This window comes from Prorops nasuta, unplaced genomic scaffold, assembly GCF_024137725.1.
Source record: "Prorops nasuta isolate Cenicafe-Biocafe unplaced genomic scaffold, Cenicafe_Pnas_1.2 PNAS00005, whole genome shotgun sequence".
NCBI classification, from domain to species: Eukaryota; Metazoa; Arthropoda; class Insecta; order Hymenoptera; family Bethylidae; genus Prorops; species Prorops nasuta.
Genome location: NW_027116802.1, coordinates 7,506,544 through 7,529,765, shown reverse-complemented (window position 1 = coordinate 7,529,765; position 23,222 = coordinate 7,506,544). Strand labels below are relative to the sequence as shown.

At 37.6% G+C, this 23,222-nt stretch overlaps 1 protein-coding gene across 1 annotated transcript; it reads right to left on the bottom strand.

The window, feature by feature from the left end:
- Nucleotides 1-16,179: 16,179 nt before the first annotated feature.
- On the bottom strand, nucleotides 16,180-17,801 carry LOC136773637 (uncharacterized). The gene is made up of 3 exons (XM_066727439.1): nucleotides 17,731-17,801; nucleotides 16,744-16,915; nucleotides 16,180-16,662 (listed from the first exon to the last, which is right to left on the bottom strand). Exons 1-3 carry the CDS (start codon nucleotides 17,788-17,790, stop codon nucleotides 16,271-16,273), a joined length of 624 nt encoding a protein of 207 aa, XP_066583536.1. The 5' UTR covers nucleotides 17,791-17,801; the 3' UTR covers nucleotides 16,180-16,270.
- Nucleotides 17,802-23,222: the final 5,421 nt, after the last annotated feature.

The window sequence follows — 23,222 nt, the reverse complement described above, 5'->3', positions numbered from 1 at the left end:
TTATGGCAGCTGTAAGGTATACACAATTTCACGGCTCCGGAGAGAAATTCTAGCCTAAGCGTCATGCCGGACGCAAGGTTACTCAGCATAAATTATCTCGACAATAATATCGCGCGAAGTGGTAGTGGTTGCACTTTCTTCAACTGTAGTTATCTTATTTGCATTCGATCGATCGACGATAAAAATCCCAGACGGAAGAGCAAACATCTTTGTTGCAGCAACACGTAATCCGCGTTACATTATATTAGAGACGGTACCTAAATATATATAGAATCGTCGAAGGAGGCGTGACGCGAGCAATTAAACTATATACACTATCGCTCAAAAGTCTGAATACACTAAAGTAAAAATCAGCCTATCTTTCAAATTTTACATCTTCGTTCCAAAAAATGGTACAGAGATTTAATAGGTTTCGCGATCGAAAGGTTATTTAAAAGGTCTTTATATTGGTGTGTGATAAAACTAATTTGACGTTTCTTTCACTTATTAAAACAGCAATAACTTAAAGATAAACAATTAAAATATCTGTCTACTCTGCAATAGCGTCCAACTTAGAAGGGGAAAATCAAATATTAATATTTAATATACACAAGGTTTTGAAGATTTTTTCAATAGCTTTCGAATGGGTCTAGGAAGAAATCAATATCTTTATTATTAAAAAAAGTTATGACGGTTTTAATAAAATGATTTGTCACTTTTTACTACTTCAATATTACTTAGAAGTTACAAATATTTTAGAGGAATATTCACGAAGGAAAAATTTGACTTTTGAGCGAGAAATCACTGTTACTCACTTTGAATAAACCACTTTTTGGAAGAAAGATGTAAAATTTGAAAGATGCGTCGATTTTCCCTTTACCCTGTATTACGATTTTTGAGCAGTAGTGTAGGTTTGCATGCAGAAAAGTGCTTATACCTAAAGGAGTTGCGGTGAGAGTGTAGTCGTGATCCATAAATTGTCCCCAAGCAATTACCATCACTGTTCCGGCATGATCGTGATAGCCTTCATCAGGGTGCATTGTACGAGAGACTATTCGTGACAAAGGTAGATCTCGACCAGTTATGGATATCCTTGGCGAGGTCAACCCATCGGCGAATCTCGGTGGGATCAATCTGTAATCGCGACAGATTTATTATATAATAATACAGGTATGATAGGCCAGTATCATACAAAAACTGTATGTATAATTTGTATAAAAAAATTTCGTTATAGACGCGCTCATAGATTACCTCGTAAACGGGGTCAAGGTTGCGCCCCAAGTGGGATTTTGCAGATTGGTACAGAGGCCGTCGTATCGTCGGTATTTTCCTGGTCGACACTCGACATTGCTGAGGAAAGCTGGGCATACTTCGCGAATCAAAGTTTTCGACGTGTCGATCAACGGTAAGCTCTTTTGTACCTCTTCGTAATTCAAACCATACCTATAAAGCGGAATAATTAAACAATAATAAAGCATCATTCTTTCCGCTTGGTCTCCACCATACAGTTTAGCTTACGTTTGTGCCAGATTAATTGAAATATCCAAAAGTAGTTCTCCGACGGATGCTAAATCTTCGGGCTTCCATACTTCGTTGTGCGGCTGAGCAATATCTTTATATAAAAAAAAACAAAGAAAGAGAGAAAAAAAGTGTAAAGAGTGACAGAGGGGCTAACTGATTCGTGTGACGATTGGTGCGAAGAAGATCGATTACTCACTGATGCGTTTCCTAGCCTCGACGTAAGCTCTATTGACAGCGTCATAAGTGATGCAGGTTTGGCCCCCAGTGGTACCGGGTCTGATCAAAAGAAAACCAAGAAAGAGATATACGTGCAAATATATGATGAAAAATTAAGGTTAACGCAATAAACGTTTCAACTATCATTCGATCAAAATGTTATTGACTACAGTGTTTCTCGAATCCCTTCTCTTGTCCACTTAATTACCTAACGCCGTAGCCTACTTTCCAAAGAAGACGCCTGAAGCCTTCCCCGACTGCGCAACTGCGCACACTATATTTGTATCGTGGAGCGCGCGCGCGTGCCTGCCTGTTTGTCTTTTATCGCTATTTCAATAGAATTAAAGAGGAAGAAAATGTTAAAAATCGAGAAATGTATTGTTTATACGGATTGGGCATTTGCACCGCTCAATATCTTGGAACGAGGATGTAGGGCGATTATATAGTATATGTATACGATGCACCAAGGATTTATTTTTTTTTTGCGAATGTCCAAGTGCACGAGTCTGTGGCGCTAAGATGTATAAACGAATTGCAAGTAGTGCCATATCGTTCTGAACCTTTATTACTGGTGTTTACGGGGCTAAAGTATAAAACCGCTACGGAACAGTTTTTACATCTGTTGGACACACGCGAGTGTCCGAAGAGAGCGTTGGAGGATGAGATGGTCGATATAAAGAGGCTTTTTAGTCCTTGTAATTGACAAAATATCCGATTGATCATCCGCGTGTATGAAGCTTCTACATTTAATTATTATAGGAAATTTGTAATTTATGTATTCAACACTAACATTACATTATTATGGTAATTATACATGTTTTTCAAGGATCTAAAGATTTTGCATTTTTCGCAAAAATTCCATACATGTTCTTAATTTAAAAATATATTCATTTCTAGAGTCAAAAACTCTTTTATTGGGACGCTCATCCTTGAATTTTTCTACAGATACGTGTATTATAAGTGAATATAGTAGACAATAAAATATCGCGGCGGTAATGTTGTTCGTGTCACTTATATGAACAATAGGATCGTTTTACGTGTTGGTAATGGATTATTGAATCATAAGCAATAATCGTTTTGCGCGCTTCCCCAAGAGTCAGCCGATCGCTCAGCTGATTACCGACTCTATTAGAATTGGTTCCCACTTTTGAAATTCTAGTAAAACACTTTCTCGTGGATGATTGCTCATTTTCTGACGACTATGAATAATTTGGTCGAGTAAACACTCTATAGAATTCCGCCTATAAAAATTAATTGGCCTATTGAAATTTGTAATATAAGGCTAGAGATGCAATAATAGTAAGAGAGCGGCCGATAGCTAGCTCATAGAGCTACTAAATTAATTTTACTACTTTCAAACATAATTACGCGAGAATTACCATTTCAATTTTATTCAGCTGAATGAAATCATGGAATATGAGATCTGTGAATTTTTTAATCACACACTCTACGCAAAGTGTATTTGCGAATAAATTAGTCGCGACTTTTCTGCTTTCTGTTTGTTATTTACTGTTTTCGTGCTGCTTGGTATGATTCGCCTGGCTGGTACACGTCTAAAAAGGTTAGAAAGTCCAGTGAACGAATTGCTTGATAGAAAATTGAAGGACTATGCAAGTAGGCTTTATACGGTTATGCGATGGTCTCTTAGGAATACCTAGTGGCTTCGTCATTCGCAGTGACAAAATCCGCGAAAGAGGCTAAATGTTGAAAGGCCGATTATAAAAATGAACAAGAAAGAAAGTAAAGAAAAAGTTGCATTATTATATATGTATGATTCCTAAAACCAGATCTTTTATATCCTACGTAGGAAATAAGTTTTGTCCCCTTAGCTCCTCTACTACTTCTCGCGTATACTGGCATTTATTTTCTTTTCTTACTAATGATTTGTCTCTATGCGAGAAAAGGTTGGCTGATGGCAATGCGCGCATTCGTAGCGGCAATAATTGTCAAATTAATCCATTTGACGACGCAACTCTTTCTCAAGCTTGTTCCGTTTAATAGTTAGACACTATATGGGGCCCGAGGGAAAACATTCAGTGACTGAGAAAGAACGATCGAACCAGATCTATCGAAATAATTGGTCAAACTAAATTAATGGCAAAGGAACTAGGAGAAAGAAAAAAAAACAGCCCAATTATTTTGAACGATGCAGTGCAGTCTATAGTCTCTCTTTCTCCCTCGGTTCTTATTACAACTAACGGATGCTTCAATTGGTATATATATATAATGGAGAAGGATACGTGCATGGGGATTTCACACTCGATATTATTCATATATACTATATATATAGCGTTGTGTAGGTATCGCTATGCGGTGCTACCGTGGGAACTATTGCTCTTTACCTTCCTGCGTCATTTATATTAAAGATTATAGACAGATATAGCGTTGTTTCTTGAAACCTCTGGGCGGAGAAGTGGATCGACCACGCCACTAATCAGACAGTGAGGCACGTAAGCGCACGACCAGCTATTATAGCTATAGCATATATAGCCTTCTCTAAGCGTCACTAGGGAACAAGTCGGAAATTTTTAGCCAAGCGATCGTCGTTAAGTCTAGCTCGTTTGGACCGAGTCAACATATGCCATGTGCATGTACACGCGATACTTGCAAAATTGCTCGCAATTTCTCAACTCGCAACTCTGCCACGCCGCGCCGGCTCTGATCCAAGGTTAACCGTGCCGGATATGGGGATATGTCTACACACACACAATTTTCGATATAAAGCGAACCGAGACAATTTAAAAGGGACAGTTTAGCCGAGAAACGACTCGATCACCGTGATTGAAGGATTACGATAGACATTTATTAAATTAGGAATAACAGCTGTTTTATAAATGGACATAATCCTGTAGCGTATAGGTGCAAAAAATGTTTTCGTAACCCGCGAGCCAAATAAGATAGAGAGAGAGAGAGAGAGAGAGAGAGAGAGAGAGAGAGAGAGAGAGAGAGAGAGAGAGAGAGAGAGAGAGAGAGAGAGAGAGAGAGAGCATCTACGATGTTTGATTTTGCTGTCGTTTTCACCCTATATAAATGTATATCATTATATATATTATAGCATTTTTGTATATTTATGTCATTCGGTTTGCAACGATGCGGCCCGCTTTGCCGAACGGTAAGTGAAAAGTTGCAAGTTGAATTATTGAGATGTCTTATTTGAAAAAATTATGAATATTCGGAAAGATAATAGTTTGCATGTCCGATGAGAGACGATTCACGAGTATCGACACCAACCAAGAAGAATGAAAACTTCGAGATGTGGTTCTCTCTTTTTTTGGGGGGGGGGGGGGGATGACAGAGTACGTATATAGATTAGTAAAAAGCGCATTGCACGTGCAAGACAGAATAGTGTGAAATGCATAAATTTTCAAGCTTATTTAAAAGTGAAGTAACGATGCATGAAACACATTGGAGGCATACTTACAAATTGCTGCGTAGTAAATTGTAGGTGTAATCGTAAGCGCTGGTTCTACCTGGACCGTCGAGCATCAGCGCGCACTCTTCCGTTTGACCATAAATTTCAATCGGTTGGAATTGTAGCCCATTGCAGCCAGGCTTTGGAGAAGCCAACAATATCGGACAGAGCACCGCGAAAAATTGTCCAATTATTGATCTATAAATTGAAACGCCACAATGCTAAATTTTCCATAAATTATAATTATAATGATTAGTATAGGGTTTCGTTGTATCCTCTCTATCTATAAAATTTAGCAATACAATCATCTCCTACGTTGAAAATAAAGTAACCAAATGGGTTGATCGTTCGTTAAATAAATAAGTAACCAAGCAGCTTATTTCGACGTGGGAACGCCACGATTGGCTGTACAATATTTGGTCCTAATGAAACTGAACGAATGGTCGATTCAATGTTTCCGTCAAGGATAGATAATGGTCACTTTAATTCTTCGCGTGGGATCTACGATTCCAGCATCGAGTATATCGTACAGACATATATAACATTCGCTATTCTCGCTTTTCCCATATATCATCAACAATTTATTCGAACATGCAGAGCAGATCCACTATAGCCTTACCTTTCTCCTTTTCTCACCTATCATATATACCGTATCAGTAATTATCCGGCTAATTTTCTCAGATTTATCATCAGCTACGTGTACTATACTGCAGTACGCTGGAAATATTACGTAATAACCTTAGGAGAATAGTGGTTTTATGTTGTCTTTTTTTAACAAATAACAGAAATATGATAATTCGTATGTAAGTAATATAAAAATAATAGCGTTATATTTAGAAAGTACATTGAGTGAATATAGAGCTAATTGAAAGAACTGAAACTGACAATTCATCATAGAGAAGAAGTGACAGTTTGCGAGAATTCGAAACTTACGTTTGAATAGAAGGATATAAGAAAAGAATTGTTCAGCTGACTTGAGCTCGCGCGACCTAGAGTGTCAAGTAAAAATCGGTAGGAAGAAAGAGTCCTTGCGTTTCTTTTTCATTTGTTTTAGATGAAAAGTGAAATGCGATGATTACATATTGGCTCGGAGATTTATAATACTTATATAGATTAGATTCTAGCCTCCAGTGATTAGTCGGTATAACTAATCAAATTAAACACACTTTTTCATCATATAATACTATATCGAAATATTTAATCTAACAAAGTTTGAATGAAGGAATGAAAGTTTTTGCGCACAAGAATCCAAATTAAACTAAAAAGTTGCATGGGTAAATATAGGATAGTATTAATCTGTAATTAAACACATTAAGATGGATTAATAGTATTATAATTGGTATTAATTTGATTTAGAATTATAAAATTATTAATTTATGTAAAACATTTCGGTATATGGTATAATAGAGGGTCCGTGCGGGTTAGTTAAAGTGGATCGGACCAAACAATGACTCGCACTGTTACCCTTCTGCATAAGCTGACTCGATTGGTAATCGAAGAAATCGTCGAGTGAAAGTGAGAGAGAGAGAGAGAGAGAGAGAGAGAGAGAGAGAGAGAGAGAGAGAGAGAGAGAGAGAGAGAGAGAGAGAGAAGAGACAGCATATTTCTTTCTCTCTGGTGTTCATACACACGTACACACACGTTTAATTATTAACCGTGTTTCAGACGGCACAGTCAATGATGACCCTTTGTGTGTGTGTGTGCCTATGCGCGAGAGGCAGTGAGTCATGTACATATTTCTGTTTATTATCAGTCAATCATATGCCAACTGTCCTGCGCCCGAATTTCAGGTCCTTTTGCCCTATTCCACTTTATCTGGCGATTCCTGTATATATGATATACTGAGGGAACACGAGGAACGGTAAGATGATGTAAATGAAGGAAACAACTATTACTTTCTTGGAGCTCTGTGCAAATATTCCTTTCACTTTCTTCACACATGCATAGTATAGAATGATTCTTGATAGTAAAACGTATCAATGACAACGATCGCTCGTATTACAAGAGCCTATGTATATAGAAACATCTATCTCACAGCAATTTCGATTCTGACATCATACAAGTATTTTATTATTATATACAGTACTATAAAATATGAAGGAGCTAGACTTGAAAAAACTTGGTGAATTAGCTTATAATACAAGGTCTAGGGTCTACCTGAGGAAGACAAATGAGCACAGCACAGCTAAATTACTTATTCCCTACTATTTAGGTATATATAGCAATAAAGAGTAGGATGACGGCTAAAAACGCACATAGATTTACGTAGGAGGCTCCAGTCACCCACTCAACGGGCCTATCAATTTGCTCATAAGCTTACGTTATTTTTTATACTTTGAATTAAATGGACGGTAACGTCTATGACGCTGATATCGCGTATCTTCACCTTTATTACCACACACATACAATTGCCTTTAAGAATTTTGATTTTTGTACCAATAAGATAGATCGATGAATTTTTATTAATTTAGATAAATGTATATGAATAATAGAAAAAGAAAAGGATCGAGGAAAAATGTGAAAATTGTTAGAGCTATATATTACACATTATTTGCAAGTAAATTGATCGAGTGAAAAAATCAATAAGCACATCACTTTTTCGTTGCTAAATCTTTAAACTTTTTACCGCGCCGTTTTGCCTACTTTGCTATCCAATTTCAATCCCGATTCCTGCAGGATGGATTCGAGCTAATCTCCCTACTGGGCGCTCACATTACGCCTGATACATTACTACAAGATTTTCTAATGTTTTCTTTCGGTTTCAGAGTATAACTATATAAAACTAACAGACACAATGAGTTTAATATTTTATCGCTTTTGGTTAGAACAGTGAATATAATACTTAAGGAATATTTACCTGGTCATTTTTCCGATGAGAATCCTTCTTATTCCACAGGTGGTAATACCGACGAAAAGAAAGGCGATTCGAGAAACGGAGAAAACTCGCAGTCGCCCAATTAAAACTATAAATCAGCACACTTAGGGGGATGATTTACCAAATGGGGCAACAATATTATACCTGTGTCTTACGATTTTTGTCTTTTGTACCAGAGGCAAGCAGGCTCTTTGAAAAAGGTGGAGAAAAGCTTCGATAAGAAATGAAATGACATTTGTATCCCGCGGATACCTCTCGTCCGGTAAGCTTTGGCTACGCTAATCTTTCCTGGGTAGCTTCAGGATTTATCGATGATTTGTCGAAAGAGAAATAGGAAAATTCAGAGATCGTTATGCACAATTAATATTGTCAATGATTAAAAAGGGTCAGAGTAATATAATCAATTATATTTATAAGGCCGAAAAATATCGAGAAAGTAAATTGTGATAAATCGAACGGTACCCGGCCTGATCGAGGTAATAGAGAGATTATGATATTGACGAATAAAGGTAACAGAAAGTTTGTTATTAAATTGACGATATTTTTACTAGAAGGACGAACGAGGAAGGTTAATAATAGAGAGATCGCGTAGGGGTCGAAGGAAACGAATCTGTCGAGTTATGCCGAGAGGGGAAACTCTGAGGTGGTTGCCTTGCCGGTTGGAAGATTGGTGCAGGATTGATGCAGGATCTGTGTAGGATCGGGCAGCAAGTAGCTGCGGCAACTGCTGATCGGTTGGACAGAGCACAGAGCACAGAGCACAGAGAGCCGTCAGAACAGATGGAGGAGATAGCTGAGAGACAGTAGGAGAGAGTGGTCGCTTCGCGCTCGTCGATCGGTGCGGAGGTCTACGCGATTCTGTTTGTTACTCGTGCCGGTCGCGTCCTGCCTGCCTCACTCCTGCCACGTAACATAATTCTTTATCGAGAGCGAGAGCAAGAGAGGCGCACGTGACTGGATTGGATCGCGTCTCTCTTAGTGGCGGCCGCGCTACCAGAGAGAGAGAGAGAGAGAGAGAGCGGTGGTGGAAAGCTCCCGAAAGGCCTGGTCTTCGATGGTATGGCCCAGATTGGGGCCCCGGGCAGCCGGGGACCCAATAAGTCCCGTGGTTTGCCACAGTGCCTAGACTCCTTCCATTCCATCATTTTCATCCAGGAGAGAGTATTAGGGAGAATACCCGTGCGATATGCTCTCTCTCTCTCTCTCTTCCTCTTTCTGATGCTGGTGTTCACGTATGCTTTGATCCGCGCAGCGAATAGAGATTTCCATTGACCGAATGGTCAATCGGTATCGGCCAGCAAATATCGAGTGTCAAAACAGAATCGCCATAGTCGAAACTCTCACGTATACTACACACGGAAGCACGAGTGAGAATTAATGCACGGACAAAGATTCGTTGGAAAAGGAGAATGCACTTGTGCGCGGTGTTATAATAGGAGGGGACCACATTTTTTGTGCAGCTGAAGCTTTACTTTTCAGTACGGAACGTAAGGCATCACATGCAACAACGTGGAGATGCTGCTGCCGCGCGCTCGCGCATGTCCAACCACGTCTCAGACACTTTCCTTTCTCTAAAGGAGGCGCGTGACTGCTCACAGGCTCACTGCCCTCGTTTCGAGACATCAATTGTGACTCCGAAAAGCGCCGTTATACCGAATCCTTTTATATACTCATTCGTTATACAATAATTCTCCAAATTTAAACATATATTTTGCTGCCTCGTTCGCTGCAAGCTCGTTTTTGCCATGCATATTATACGTATAGCTCCGATATCGTCCAAATAGCCTTGGCTCGATCAAATTGTTTTAATTCCGTTAAATCTTAATAAGCTTAATTGCTCTGATCAATCGATAGGTGCTTTGCGGTCTTATATGTATTTATACATAAATGAAACTTTTTGCGTATCATCAGCTATCGAGGTACTTTAATCAAAATTGATCGCGAGTACGTACAGTGCGAAATCGACAATATTATACATTTCCTTGGATTATGTAAAAAATTTTACATATTGTAGAAAGGTGCGAGCATAATCCTCGGGCTACAGCACTCTCGTATCTCTTACGTAAGAGATAACTATAAATCATTATTATTAATGTTATTGTTAATTTATATCCTAATACTAGTACTGGATCAACAAAGTTTTGCCTTGCATTGATCAAATGTTCTTGGTGAATTAACAATTTGCTTCTGGGAAGGGACCAGTCTACGAACTATTTCTATTTCTGTGATTCTGTGTTCTCTTTCAGACTGGGAATGACAAATGTAAACGATACAAACCACTGAAAACAGATATGTATCGATAATCTTTTCAATATGCAATAATCTGATTGATTTTTCGTCAAGAAACTTAAAATAATTAACAACACTTATACAGAAATCTCGTTATAATTTAAGATTCGATTACAAATTAGTCGTTAGCAGATTAAAGTATATGTTAATAAAAGATTTCCTGTGTAAAAAAATCCGTATGCTCCGCTCCAACTGACGAAAGCATTAATTGATCAATTCCTATAAATCTCAAAACATAGAGGCAATTAAACTGTCGCAAGGTCCCGCTCTAGCCAAGCATAGTATTTCAAATTCAACAAAACCATTCGATCCTAATTCCTTATTAATTCGTTCGCTTCCTACGTTTTCTCCATTATTTTTTATTTGCGCATCAAGTTTCTCATTGGGACACAGCTTTTATCATATCACCCCTTATTACACTGCAGCGGCGCATCCCATGTACGTCATTCAATAATAAGCCATAACTGCATGTCTTGGTTTCTCGTTGAAAACATATGAAATAAAACCAAGTAAGCGAGATATCAATGGTGAATAAAGAGACTTTTTGTTATATAGCATTGTGCGTGTATAGAAAAATTTCGGAAAGAGAAGATCTTCATTTCTAGTGGAAAAGACTATAGTTGCCCTCGGCTTTCTCCGTTAATCGGAAACTACAGGAATAAACGATTTTTAGGCTCGCTCTTTCGTTTCAGCTGTCCTATGTTCCACTGGATGAGTGCGAGAAAGTGGCGAAATCATCGTTTTACCGCAATTAGCTGGATCGCGGTATATATATATATATATATATATATTTATAAAAGTATATACATGTAGAGAGAGAGAGAGAGAGAGAGAGCTTTATGAGAAGAAGGAAGTATTCTTACATGCGTACTATAGATATATATAAAGGTATATAGACTCGCGATCCTTATAGGTATATAGTCCTCGGTAATTTCCAACCCGGTGACCCTGTCACGCCTCTCAAGAGAAAGCATTCTCTTTTCAAGTATATACCATGCTCCGACAAAATAATACAACTCCTCTCTTTAAAATAATTGTAATGTTTGCTTACATCCTTAAAAACCGAGTATTCGCTTCAGTTTTAATTAAGATACAAATTTCGGTCTAAGAAAGCACGGGTTAAACCGAGGCTCTTATATTTGTTCGCTGTATAGGAAAGTTTCTCGGATGAAGAAAAAAGGAGCTGGCTACGTTTCATAAGAGCTAGCATCTTGAAATGCGTTACGTGTTTATACATGTCAATAATGTGGGATATATTTAACAGTGCACATCCAGTACTGTGTGGTTTGTATATATATACTACCTACCACAAACAAGGCCTCTGTACGAGGTAACGGGGTTGGCACGCGCTCCAAGCACAAAGACACACAAACGGAAGAAAATCTTATCTTGTTATATGTAAAAAGCATGTCAATTTCTTTCATAGAAGCTTTTTGCCAGCTCCTTTCTAAATACACTGAGAAAAGTCTTACGGAAAGTAATTTATATCCCGCTTTAGAGCGTTGCATGGGAAAAAGAAAAATCCCCTCAATCGCGAAATGCAATTATTACCAGTTTTAGAGGCAGTTTGTCAACAATTATAAAACGGAATCGTTCAATTTACTCATTTTACACTTCAATCCTTACGATCTTACTAAACATTGTAAATATTACAGTGCAAATGGGTAAATTTAACGACTCTACGTACAGATAATTGTTGAAATATTAACAGCCTTTAAAACTGGTATCAATTGCCATTCTCGTGATTGACGGAGTTCGGTGGAATACCATTCATGTAATTTTTGCTAGTTTTTTCTCTATTCGAACAAATAATGCATTTTTACATCGTGGCTCTATAGAGCGTCACAAATACCTCACCCTATAGTTATATTTATATCATATACAGTATATATGGTGTGTGTTTTTGCTTATTTAATTGCCCAGATAAATATCTCAAAGATGACTAAATATTCACACAAGAAATTTTCATTAATAAATATTTCTACGATTTTTTTTAAAGAATAAAATGTAATTTACAAAAAGTAGAATATCCGTAATATTTCTGAGTTACGAGAGTTATATTTTAAGATTTTAAAACTGGAGTCATGTATGTTTTATTGCATCATTTTATAGCTTATAGTCCAAGAGCTTCATAAGATCCTCTTCTGAAATTTTTATTTAATAATTTAATGCAACCATCGTTTACGAGACATTTGGACTTGCACATATGTGTGCAGTTTGGCTAAAGTAGTATGCGCCCTATGTACCCCTGCGTATAGTACGCTCACCTATACATATATACTTTCAAATACAAATATCTTGTAAAGGTCTGGATGAATTGAAATGAAGTGAAATAAGGGCAAAGATTATTTGGGAAAACTTTTAAAGTTAGGCGTAAGCTATTAAGAATAGGCTGTACAAAATACACAGGATTCGATTAAAAAAACTCAAGATATCCCTAGTTGTCATAACTGATATATATATTATACTGAAAATTACGTGGCCCTTTGTCCTTTATGAAAAGTCGCAAATAAATATTTTTCACGAACAAATACCTATACAATATATCTTTAACCATCAGTTAGGGATAGGTACTTATCTGACATTTTTAAAGAAATCCTCTGTATTCGCCTAGTTCGTTTCAGTAGAAACCTATAATCAAGCGAGGGCGTAAAGTAGTGCATCTGCATAGTATCAGCGCTTACATGTCAGGTGCTATATCTATTTTTCCTTAAATTATTTTGGCAGGTCATGTTTCCTCTAAGTATACAATCAAGCATTCTCGCTTTATTGTAGTGTTTTTGTTGAAATGCACGGAAGCCACGTAGCAAATAGCTTAAGACTTTACTTATATATAACTATATAGTGAGAAGTTGCAGGAGCGAAAGCTAGGTTGCTTAAAAACTATACGGATTACATTGGCTTGGCTACTTTTGCTTCTCATGCAGTGCAAAGTAATCGTATATATTGTATTTATATGGAATCATTGACAGAGCTAGTGTATCTACATACACAATAGATTGCGAGTCGATCAAGTTCGGACCAACCAACCCATCTTATACCCATGACTTCATTACGTTGCACTATACGCAACATTTTTAATCAATCGATCACGGATCTCTGAACTCTACACTCCCGACATTCACTTTTTGCATTGCCATGTTAATCGGTTATTTTCTTTGCCTTCTCCAACGATGGTGACAAAAAAATGCAAGAGAAAAGAGAATGGTTAATAAAAGCGCAGGATTTGGCAAGGAGAGGGTTATTGTTTCTTTTCGGGTCAGAATGGAGAAGAATGCCAAGGTTCTCCGCCATATATACTATTAAATCGATCCGATCTTGTATCCGCTCAGTTATTCTTTGGCGCTTGCCATGTAGTACAGCAACGGGTAAGGAACGCGACCAGCGGCTCGGACGCCCTACCAGATGGTGGTGAATGCCGTGAGTGGAGCGAGTCTGCTGCTGGACCAGCCGAACCAGCCAGGGACACACTTTGGTCCGCTCGAATTTCGGTGCCGTAATCAAGATTTCACAATATAGCTGTATAGCTATAACTATGCCTTCTACAAGCCTTACGCGTTGTTACGCAAAATCTCCAAATACTTCTCGCCAATTGACCTTGCAATATTCTAAAGTTGTAATTAATTTTCGACCACGGTGTAACACCCATATATATATGCGAGGGTGATGTATTTTTTCATTTTTTAAGTAAAATACCACCAAAATTAGAGTGCTCCTTTATATACATGTAGAATAGTCGAAAGAATTGTCATAGCTATGTTGTAGAGAGCTTGGTAATATCAGTCTGATCTTGGTAGATGTGCTGAGGGAAATATAAAGGATAGGTTGAATTTTTAAAAAATAGCCCATCCACCAATCACAACTCTTCATTTGATATTCTTGTTTCTAATCCCGAGATCGAGCAATCGAGCATTCCCCAAAGTGGCAAAGCTTTCTTATCATTCTATTCGATCCGATCATTCAGCCTCTAGTACGAGATATGTACTTGGATTTGTGGAATTGCATCTTTATAGGATTTGGTTTTACTCAAGTAGTTGCTATACAGTGTTGTCTTTGTGAGCGATACAAGCTTCGCGCATTATCGCTCACCTACAGGTATAAATATACCTTGAAATTCAAATATTTCGTAATCGAATGGATAAAATGAAATTTGTTTATATATTTGTAGGGCGTTTCGTTCATGCACTATTCTAACACAACTTAGGTATATATTTTCTCTTTAATATAAATTAAACAAACAAGGTCATAAAGAAATATTTTTTCAAAAAATTCTTTACTCAGATATATATATTGAGATATTGGAGGATAAAGATATATTTATTTAACAATATATCTAACGTTTACAGTAATTGTTCACAGAGTGATCTCTCTTTTCTTCATTCGCTGTTCCCGTGGCATATATGAGGATGACGTTTCGTTGCTGCTGCGAATTGTGTAATCGAGTTCTTCTTCTCTTCTAAGAGACGATGAGCCAATGAAATGGATCGTACAATCCGCGGCAGTTACGATAAGTCATCCTCTAGCTATACGAAAAGCCATGCATGCAAAGAACATAGAGTCACCAGCTGCTAAATGCTGAATGCTGCATTGAATAAACCGGAGGCCACCTTGAACAATTATACCGGTCGACAAAGATTTTGTTAAATCTATAACTATGACTCCGTCTTGCATATACGTATTTCGTTAAATGAATATATATATATATATATATATATATATAACAAAAAAGATATTTCACTTTGTGGACCAGACGTGTGATTGCAGTAAACGTTATATTGTGAAATCAATATCTTTATGCCAGCTAATATTTCATTAACGAATTTTCTTTTAATATTAATATATGACTATTTTTAATGATATTTTACACTATAGAATACATAGCTAATTAAGCGCTATTCTATCCTATAATTAAGCCAGATTTGTGCAAGAACGAGGCATTCTGCATACGATACGAGGGCTAACTTTGAGATGCTTTCGAAGTCAGATACATGTAGGAAACATACGATGAGAGAAGGAGAGGTGTAATTTAAAAAACTCAGGTTGACCTTCATATTTTTCTTAATACGCTTTTCAAGGTAAAATCAATGATATACCAAGCTATGTTTTAATTCCCTTAAACTACAAAACTTTTATTTCACTCGCTTTACAGGATCGCAGAAGTTTTCGAAGAGTATTTAACTGGATAAAATTAAATAGGCTACCATATTTTATTCTAAGCTTGCGCAGTCTATCAGGAGATATATAGGGAGGCTATCGGATTTTGTAGGGAATTACAATTCTTTCAATATTATTTAAATAATATTCTCGTCAAATTGGTAGATGTTACGGTACGACACCGAACTGGTGGCTGCGGTCCGATGTGAGAAAAGCTATACATACACACACACACACACACATTCCCTAATATTGTCTGGGAGTATATATGTATCTACTTTCGCCTCATCGCGTGCTCCTCTCTCCAATCTCCACTCTTCTGCGCTCTGCGCAATCATCCACTTTTGCTTGCTCTACTATCGGCTATCTGGCAGTATCTGGTGCGACGAGCGACGAGCAACTCGCCGTACGGCAACTCGTCGCTTCCACAGCTGAGGAATAATGACTTTTTTCACGTTCTCTGTCTTGACCCATCTCGATCCGCGCATCACGCGTAGGTCTCCGCGTCGACTATACTGATGCGACCCACCTTGACCGGCTCGGCCTGATTTAAACTTTACAGACGATATATTATATATTTTTATACTTATTTTCATTTATTCATTTTTATTTTTACCACGCATAACCAAAGTTATTCTTGTAAATTAAATAATCGTGTATCGCGCACTATTCTATCAATAAAGCGAATCGCATATTCCTATATTATATATAAATATATATAGATACTCTCGCTATTACTAATTTGAATTCCTACATACTTATTAATATCAAGAGACACGGTAGTATTCGATGGCAAGTACATATAAAAGTAGATAAAAACATGTCTATGGCGTCGTAGGGATGCTCCTCTTTGATGTAGCTGGTGAGTTGATCATTGCCGGCATATTTTCAACTGCAGCACCAGATACAGGTGTGGTTTCTTCAGAGGCTGACGATTTTGTAGATGCTGTGCTGGCCAATAATGACGAACTTTCAATTGTAGTACTAGATCCATTTGCGGTTTCTTCAGTGGTTGATGATTTTGTTGTTTGTTCATTTGGCGATATGCTTGAGATGGTTGATAAAGTCGTTTTTATTTGTTCAGTTGTTTGCTTTGGAGTTGGAGTGGTTGGTGATGCCGATGGAAATTGTTCATTTGTCGCGTTTGAGGAGTTCGATGTTGTCGGTGATATGGCTGGAGTTATCGTTGGCAAGCTACTAGTAGATGTATGGTTATCTAATAAAGAATATTAAAAATATTAGCTCTGATGAATCTATAATTTGCATTTCCGATCGAGATGATTCTCTCTAATTTTACCTGGTGTATCCGAATGCGGAAGATACAATTCAGGACATTTAACTGCACATGCTAAATTAGTAATATATTGGTTTTTCTCACTATTATTACAAAAATTGTGGCAGAATCTTTTGCGCAGACCATCCAAAATACCAAAGCCGAATCTTCCAGTTCTTTGCAAATGTCTCGCTTCCTATTGCATGATAAATACATAATTAATAAAAGGCATTCGATTAGACACGATGTTAGCCCAAAAATTCTAAATAAGGAGTAAAAGTACATTGATTCTTTGCTTTAGTGGCAGTTTATGGTAATGCCTCGAATTAACGCATCTTTAATACTTAACCATCTGGTGCAGGTCATTGACGTATTTTTGCGCCCGACCCCGTTTTATATTTCCTCCTGATTAATCAAATTTTTATGTAACTTGCATGTTAACCGAGGGATTTTCGAGTCGTTATAAACATAGATTTTCGATCCAAATCGATAAATTAAAAAGGGCCGATACAATATGGCGCGATTGGATTCTTTTTTTAAATTTAATAAATTTACGCGATTTTTTTCCTCTGCCCCTGCAAGGGTTAATGACCATTATTTAATAGCTAGATGTAAAACTTTTGTGTCAAGGGATTCTTTTTTTTAATTTCCTCCCCCAATATTTATTTTCTTTTTGGGTTGGCACTCCAAAACCGCGGAGAACCGGTATATGTTTGTGACTGCACTAAAGGAAATTATTCTATTGCGTTTGCCAAAAAGTTTATTAATTCGCTAGAAGAAAGAAGGATATGATTATAATGTACCTTATAAATTGCAGAAAAAGGAATTTTTGTAGTATTGCAAATTTTTATTTTTACTTATTTCTGCAATTATATCAATGAGCAAATTAAAAAAAAATGCAGAACACATGACTTTGTTAAGAATCGAACGGAATTTTTGGCTGGCCCGATATAATAAGATTGAATGCTAAATAGTATTATTGGTAAAAGGGAAAAAGAGAAAATATCAAACCTGTGTGAATATGAAATTAATCGTACAAAGCATCAGAATCAGCGTATAAAACCGCAACATCCTCGAGCTAATTTGTGTAACGGAATGTAGCAAGGTGTGAGATGCACTATTCTCAAATGCTTTTACCAGCTATTTATATATGCCCTAAGTAGATAATTTCTTTTGAAAAAATCTAGTCAGTGCCTGCTTGTGCATAAGGTTGCATATATTAGCCACAGGGATTCAAATTGTTCTACTTGTCGACTGAGCCTTATCGAAGTAGAGTTAACTTTACCGAACATTCAATGCTATCATTGTAATAAATGTCAAACAAAATTCATATCTTACAAGAAGAAAATCCTTGGTAACTCTTTTCTTCTGAAAATATTCTACAAAAGCCACACGCTTATTGATAACTTTGTTTTCTCAGACATATAATTATATATAGGTAAATGGTTTCTCAGAGAAAAACGAAAAATGAGACCGACGTTTTCACAATGAAATGTTTCTTAGTATACTGCGTAACAAAGATCCACGTCATTTGACTCGTTAATCTATCATAATTTCATTTGGAACAGAAAATGAATGTATTAAGGAAATCATATAAAATAATCTACAATAATTTTCCCATAGTCGTACCTGCCCAGAATGCATAGTTTTAATGCATTTCTGATATTACCATAAAAGTCTCTTTTGCATAATTATTAGGATTATAATTTTTCCTACAAAATTAATTATCTGAGCACATATGTGAGTGTACGTGTGTGATATTAAATTATTTGCTCGTCAAAGGAAATGTTAACCATTTGAACGATAAGAAAGAAACCTCCTTCAAAGCAGTCGATAAGAAAGCAAGCGGTAACAGCGCCTGCTGGAAAGGCTGCTGCTGAGGAGAGATGTATGAGTGTGTATTCAATGGGTTATGTAGAACACGTCATTTAATAAATGAAGTAAGAGACGAATGTCTACAGATGGAAGCACCGAACAGAAGATATTTTATATTAATTAAGATATAAAGTCAGAAGAAATCCCCTACCACAATAAAGATACATGAAATAATAATTAGTCGTTAATCATCCATCGATATCTGTTGAGAAACAAGCATTTATATAGTCAAATAGCTTTATTTGCAGTCGTAGCATAGGTCAGTTAATGAACTCCCGTTGATTATTCTGGTAAAACACAAATCTTTAAGCGATACTTGAAAATTAATTTCATTTGATGTAACATAACGTTGAAAAAAAAGTAGCTTTGCAATGAATGAGACTATTAGATCAATTAAAATTACTGTGGTTGAACACAGATTGAAGGATATGTTAAACAAAGCATGCATGGTGGATGCTGGTTTATCTTCATATGCCTGTGCAGCGCACGCGCATGTCTTCTCTCTCTCTCTCTCTCTCTCTCTCTCTCTCACTCTCTGCATCACTCGCTGCCGTATTTGTGTATGTGATATACTATAAAAGGCTATACATGTGTCTGCACAAGGAAGGGGTGAATTGTGGAGCTACCCAAGAGAAGAGAGCTGGTAGGATAGTGAGTTTCCCATGACGTTCCTTGGAGGTTTCTGCGTGCCTTTTGCGTGTGAGAGAGAGAGAGAGAGACGAGTTGATAGCGCAGAGGGTTGAAGATAGAAGTAGGAATAGTGGAGATGGGGTGTATGGAGTAGAAGGGAATACTGAGAGAGGGTAGGGGGGGGGGGTGGAAGGAGGCGAAAGGTGAGTGGGTGAAAGAGGGAGCTCTCGAGGTGGAAAAGCTCGGTTTGGGGTGGTTATGAGGAGTAAGGCGCGAATAGATGGTGTTGTAAGGTTAGGTTGGTATAGGGCTTTCAGTCAAGTGCGGGGAATCGCGGTTTGCTATGTCAGAAGAGGATAGAAAAGGATGGGAGACCCTCGTGCAGCGGTGACTCAAGGGGAGTATACAATTTACTCCATAGGATCAAGAAGCAAACTATATAGATGTCTATCAATTTCAATTGCTTATCCTTTAATCCAAAACAAAATCGACAAAAACCTACTTTTAAAAAGCATTATACATTCTTCACCCCATACTTATCTATTTCAATTTCATCGTAACATTACTCCGTCAAAAGGATTATCTTACCTTTTCTGGAGTACTTCAGAGAATACTTATACTTTAAAATCATATTTTAAATATCAAAGGATTTAATTCCACCTTCTCCCACACTCGAATATTCTGCTTATTATATACATTTAATGAAAGCACTTTTAAAGTAACTAATGCAGATTAGTGAATTACACCGAGTTCTTATTCATGCAAAAACAACGTCTCTTAAGTTTCGACCAATATCTTAAGTTGGAAGCTGTTCTGCGGTTTCTTATTGTTACGCTTGCGCCAACCTAAAAGTGGAAACAAAGATAGTATGGTCAACAATAGGAATAATGCATTATACTGTATTATATTATAGTAGAAAGAAGGAATTAAGAAAGGATGTGTGGGAGATTATAAGGGAGAAATAGGAAAATGTAAAATCTGCGGAAAACACTTAAGAACATTGGAAAAAATAGGTATATATACTGTGGTTCGTAAGGGGTGACTTTTTGTTTTTGCTATATACCTTTGAGTCTCGGGATATTTTGAGAAAAGCAAGTTCTTTTGGAGAAAACACTTTCGGATGGAAGATTGTTGATTATAGAGAGGACATATCACGATGCTCCTAGTTCGACCTCGAGAGCTCCACTCCACGTAACACGAATGTCGTCATCGGCGTCTTAAATGGAACGCCTCATTTCTTGGTATACTTTTCTTGCTTATCTCAATGGCTTTTCGAAACCTTATTAATTTATAGCTTCATCCATTTGTTCACTAGATATTTCATTTCAAATTTGTTAAAGAAGACGAGCGACTATTTGTCCATGTCTTTCGTAGCGGTCCGACACGCCATACGTTATACAGGGTCAGTCAGATGATTCGTATCGAGAGGCGAAGGCCCGCTCGAAGCCTCGTAGTGGGGGCTAAGCGCGTGATTGGTCGCGGAGACACACACATATATATATATGTAACAACGCAACACTCACATCACCTCACTGTCACTCCTTTTAGTCTTTCATTTTCAAACGCAGATTGAGAAAATTCATTGACTGACTCGCTTTGCCTCTCGCTCGTTTCTGTTAAAAGCCCCTCTCTCTCTCTCTCTCTAACAGTCAATAAATTTGGTCAATTTGCGTTTCAAAAAGAGGGACTAATAGGAGTGACAAAGAAGCGAAGCTTATTGCAGTCATTAATCGAAGTGGTGGTGTGTCAGAGCAGGATCAGAAGCAAGGATGTGACAAGGAAAGGAGTGACTCGTTTGTTCATCTTTCTCTCTCTCTCTCCCTGCCAATCGTCAACCAATAATATGCTTATCAATAATATGCTAATTTTTTCTCTTGACGTTTTTAGTACTTTCTACAGAGCCGGGCTAATTCAAATGTGAAAGACTGATTCTATGTATATGCAATTTTAAGCGAGAATTACTGTATGGATTTTGAAAATTCACAACTCTCCTCAAGTAAACTGCAGGAATATGTAATTAAAGCTAGGAGATCCCATTACAAATAATTAAGAGACCAACTTCGTATGACGTTCAAATGACACTTCAAGGTCAAACTTTTAACTCATAATTGGATTTCCCCCTTGGAGTCAACATGCTTTCCTCCGAAAATCTTTTCTTTAAAATATTAATTTTCCTCACGAAAAATGTCGTCGCTTTAAGATGAAGAAAAGTCACGCGGTATACTAATATAGAATATATACAATTTAAGTAAACAACGTAGACAAATGTATAGCAAAGAGAGTTATTCTGGTGAGAGAAAGAGCGTGCAAGGTTTGGTAGAGGGTCAGCCATTCCGAGGGTTAGAAATAAAGTAGCAGAACTGATAAAAAGGAAGGGTTGAATGGGTGAAAAAAGAAAGGGCACGTGGGAAGTGTGCGTGTACGCGCGCGTGCACGATTCAGGCAAGATGAGTCGAAGGGATTTAAAGCAAGGATTGGGGGTGGAAGAGTGAAGTAGGGTGATGGGGGAGGGAGCTAGAGGGGTCTGCGAAGAAAGCTGGTAACGCAGGGAGAGATATAGTTGGTGGGGGTAGGAGGATTTGGTAGGGTCAAAGTGAAAAGAGGGGAGGTTCGGGAGGCTGGGCGGGAAGGTATAGTGGGTTGCTCGTTCGGATTATGGGGGATATAGGGGTATGTGTGGATACGGCGAGGTGGGCCGCGGGGGAGGGTGTAGCAAGAGAGAGAAACGGGCACGTGCAGGAGAGAGAGAGAGAGACACTGAATAAAGCAAACCAGAGAGTCGACTCGAATATGAGGGTGTCGCGCAAGCCAGTCACGCCGAGGTTTCCATGGCAACGACAAGCGATAAATCAACCCGCAACATCCCGGAGTACTACCAGATAAAACCGCATACACATATCTGTATATCTATACATATATGTAGAGCTACCGACTGGGTAACTCTCTTCGCCAAAAAGTTTCCCTTCGGCCGATTTATGCCTGGTAATGCTCCCCTCAAGCAAGCGCTGCTTCTCTCTCTCTCTCTCTCTCTCTCTCTCTCACTTTCTATCGTCTCGCCCCTCAGATCCCTTAATTTTTTCATCTCTCTATCCTGCATGCTTTTGCGCAAGCGCACCGACCAATTGCTCGCAATATATATTATATAGCACATATGCAGATAACTATATACGTATACATTGTAGTGGGATGCCTAATCTATTGTAGGCACGTGTAAAACGAATGCTGATTATTTAAATTAAAAAAATGCATAAATTGATACCTTGGAATCTTGTAGCTGGATAGCAATATACGTAAAATATAGGAAAAACCTACTTTCTTTTGCTGACCGACTTTATTTAATCGAAATTAGTTAAAAAAGTTCTGTATATAGATTTAACAATTAGATTTGATTAAACGCTCAGTATTATTGAATAAAAGTGTCAATATTAGGTAGAGAGTAAAATTTTTGTCAGCTTTCAGAAAATTAAGGTTTAACGTTCGTATAAATGAGAGTATGAAAGAACGCGACGAGCGCGTCATTTCTTCCATAACTGAATATTTTATTACAAGATGAAACAAAAAATCATTGAATCTATAGTCATCTGCTCTCCCGAAACTGACACAAATTCAATTGTTTGTAATAGTGAAATTTTTGATTTAACATTACACCGAGTTTCTTGATAATATCTTTGCTCAATCTGTAATGTGTAGGAAGAAGTCTCCTTTGGCAAGGCACGTAGAGCTTGAGCTACAAAAAATTGTGTGTGTGTACATCTATCTATTATTAAATTTTGCACTGGTACATCGATCGGGCTCTTATGAAGTATAAGTACTTAAGGGGTCCATCGAGATATTTAACAAGGCATTGACCTAAGTAACTGCTATTGCAGAGGATCTACTTTAAAAACATAATGTCCTAACTCATGCAGGGCTTTAATCATTTTACTATATCTGATGCCATGTGCTAGGGTATATCATAAAGTATATATATATAGTATGTGCGGTTGGAGCTAAGCTAA

What these genes read in the sequence shown, in the direction of transcription:
- LOC136773637 (XM_066727439.1), bottom strand. Translation starts at nt 17,790, where the DNA reads ATGTTGCGGTTTTATACGCTGATTCTGATGCTTTGTACGATTAATTTC. An exon ending in TTAATTTCATATTCACACAG is followed by an intron (nt 16,916 to 17,730) that starts GTTTGATATTTT and finishes ATCATGCAATAG; the next exon opens with GAAGCGAGACATTTGCAAAG. An exon ending in TCCGCATTCGGATACACCAG is followed by an intron (nt 16,663 to 16,743) that starts GTAAAATTAGAG and finishes ATTCTTTATTAG; the next exon opens with ATAACCATACATCTACTAGT.